Here is a 3,011-nt window from a genome sequence, read left to right as displayed (position 1 = left end):
AACGTTAGAGATTGAACTAATATATTTTGTAGAGTGGGGGTATAGAGATAGAATGAAGCAAAATGATGAAATGAGGGTCCCTATGTCCTCCAGTAGTCTTAGCCTATAGCAGCATAACTATAGAGATAGCACTGGATAACCTGAGCTCTAACTGTAAGCTTTATCAAAAAGGAAAGTTTTAAGCTTAACCTAAAAAGTAGACAGTGTCTAAAGATGAAAAAAGCTGCAAAAACAAACATTTGACTATTTTTACTTTTTAAAGTTGGAGCAGTAATACAGTCAGTATACATTCACAGAATTTTTACCTTTATATATTTTTTGCTTTACAGTGGTCCAAATTTAACCAAGTGATTGTTAAAGAAAGCGGAAAAAAACTCAATTTTGACCAGTGTTACATTTTGTGAATTCCAAGAGCCCTTGTTGTTATTTAGATGAGGGGAATTTGAAAGGAAATTGGAGTCAGGCCGTAGCGTAGTTCAAACTGGTTCCGTTAGATACCAAGTCTCCGGTGGTATCACACTAAAAACGTGAAATACCACATGCAAGTTTCTTGTAATGGTCACACCCTTGCCACACATGAAGTATTCCTAGACTTCAGTAATGTAATGTCTTTAATTTTGTAAATATGAATCTTTTTAATTTATAAATGAGGCCTATATTTGCATTTGGGCGTTATTATTAAGAAACTAAATATACATTTTTTAATATTTGTTTTAATTTTGCAGAAACAATAATATTCTAAACACTGATCTGAAATAAAATGTCTAGTTTTGAAATACAACCATAGAGCATTGGTTTCTGTTATTTTACATGAGAAATAAAGCTGTGAAAGTCTCATAGGGAGCAGTAGGCAGCATCACTGGAGTTATAAAAAAACAGATAGTGAAACAGATGGCAGTATAGCCAGCGATAAAATGACTTCAAGAGGCATTATGGAGTTTTGTAATAGTACTGTGGCCAAAACACAGAACTGGAGCACTTCACTTCAGTTGTTTGCTAGGTAGGACCCATTCAACATGGACGGGCTTAACGTCACATCCGGAGAAACAGAGCAGGATCTTCAGACCGAACGTGAAGCACGTTCAGGAAAAATAGGCTACAGGCTTATAGATGCATCGACGCGGATCTACTGAGATGTCAGTCAATAATAATAATAATAATAATAATAATAATAATTGAACTTTACTGATCTCACATTGGAGAAATTTATCTCTGCATTTAACCCATCCCCTTGCGGAGCAGTGGGCTGCCACCGTGGGGGAAAGCATTTTGGGGGTTAAGTGTCTTTGCCCAGGGACTCAGAGTGGCAGTCTGTGGGAGTGGGGCTTAAACTCAGAACCTCAGGATTCCAAGATCTGTGCCCTGACCACTAGACCGCCATTCCCCGCACCCCATTCCCATCCACTGCTCTGCTCATCAAATAATTGTTTTAGTAGTAAAGGGTCAAATAAAAAAGGCTATTTTAAAGACATTTTTTTGTAAAACTTACAAAATTTCCCTTTTAGATTGGTACTGACATCAATATTTTCCCATCAGAAACATTTTCCCTTTCCTGAAACAGATTAACCATCAAAGTAAAAACAAGGGATTTTTTATTTATGCGTTTACTGAACATTTTTACATTAATTTACATTTTTTATATATTTAATTCTAGATATGTAAAATTGTCATTTTGTGAGCTTCTTCTTTTATTATTAGTTTTTTTTATTGAATTTGAATTTATAAAGATTAAATTTCATATATAATTTGCTATAATTCTAGGCTGAATGCTGAAGCTGATCTCTGGATATCTGCATCTGGATAAAATTGAAATTTTGATTTTAATTGGAAAGAACACCATTCCATATGGCTGATATATTCATTTGGAGTAGGGTGGATGAAATAATGTAAATCTAACTTGAAAAAACTGCCATGCTAATTTATCTCACTTCTTCCCACTTTAAATCTCCCCTAAAACTGTATTTTTACAAATAGTGAGTTAGACCTTTTTACAATTTATTTCCCATGACACCAGCAGAATCCCTACATTTTGAGCTCAATGTGGGTGGTGTTGATCCCTCATAAAGCCTTTAGGGTTTCTTTTTTTCCCCCCTGCAGGTGGTGCAGTTTAATAACAATGGGAGTCATGAAGTCACACCCACACAGGTTGTGGGTGTTACCTAGACGGAATGAGACAGAGTGGAAAAGCTGAAAGACCTCAGATTGCTGAGAGGCTCAGAGGCAGGAACCATGTCTGTTGTTCTCCTAGTCGTTGGTGTTGTCATAGGAGTTGCCTATATTTACCATCACATTGTGGTGAAGGGAGAGAGATGTACAAGCCAAGCAAAACTTCATGGAAAAACTGTGATTGTCACTGGTATGTCAAGTTACTCTTTAAGACTGGTATCTCATTTCAGTTTGTGACAGCTGTTTGTGATCTGTAGGCAGCAACACCGGCATAGGGAAGACTACAGCCATAGATCTCGCTCGGAGAGGAGCTCGAGTGATTCTGGCCTGCCGCTGTAAACAAAGAGGAGAGGCTGCTCTTGAGGAGATCAAAAGGGTGAGAAGTTGATGTTAAGCTTTTCTTGCATTACATCTATTATATAGCATATGCTATTCTTGCACAAGAAAAGTAGAAGGATGTAACTTTTAGCCATTAAGACTATTTTCTGCTTCATTAAAAATCATCCTGTTTCAGACTTTACAGGGGTAAATGCAGTTGTTTGGGTCATTGTTGACTGATCTGCCTTCCATATCTGTTGCAGGAGAGTGGCAGTAACCAGGTGGTATTCATGCAGCTGGATCTGGGGAGTCTGAAGTCTGTTCGGACTTTTGCAGAGACTTTTCTGAAGTCTGAACCTAGACTGGACATGCTAATCAATAATGCAGGTAGGACTGCTCAGTTGCTCAGTTACCTTACCATCAGCCATTCAATAATATCCTATCTGATTATTCTTAGGGCTGTATTAAGAAGTAATTCACCCTAGACAACTAAAAACACACATTGGTTTGTGTGACTTCTGTTTTAA

General features: G+C 37.3%; 1 protein-coding gene across 1 annotated transcript in view; it reads left to right on the top strand.

Moving 5' to 3' along the window:
• Positions 1-2,217: 2,217 nt before the first annotated feature.
• The window catches only part of LOC107093110 (dehydrogenase/reductase SDR family member 13-like), a 4,874-nt gene continuing 4,080 nt past the window's right edge, over positions 2,218-3,011 (top strand). Inside the window, exons 1-3 of the mRNA XM_015387943.1 lie at positions 2,218-2,356; positions 2,424-2,542; positions 2,748-2,961. Of these exons, the coding sequence (XP_015243429.1) occupies positions 2,230-2,356; positions 2,424-2,542; positions 2,748-2,961 (460 nt within the window). The 5' untranslated portion in view covers positions 2,218-2,229. The remainder of the gene's footprint in view (positions 2,357-2,423; positions 2,543-2,747; positions 2,962-3,011) is intronic.

Source organism: Cyprinodon variegatus, unplaced genomic scaffold (genome assembly GCF_000732505.1).
Source record: "Cyprinodon variegatus isolate N-32 unplaced genomic scaffold, C_variegatus-1.0 Scaffold408, whole genome shotgun sequence".
Classification (NCBI taxonomy): Eukaryota; Metazoa; Chordata; class Actinopteri; order Cyprinodontiformes; family Cyprinodontidae; genus Cyprinodon; species Cyprinodon variegatus.
The sequence above is the reverse complement of the archived record's forward strand: the minus strand, read 5'-3'. Positions and strand labels throughout refer to the sequence as shown.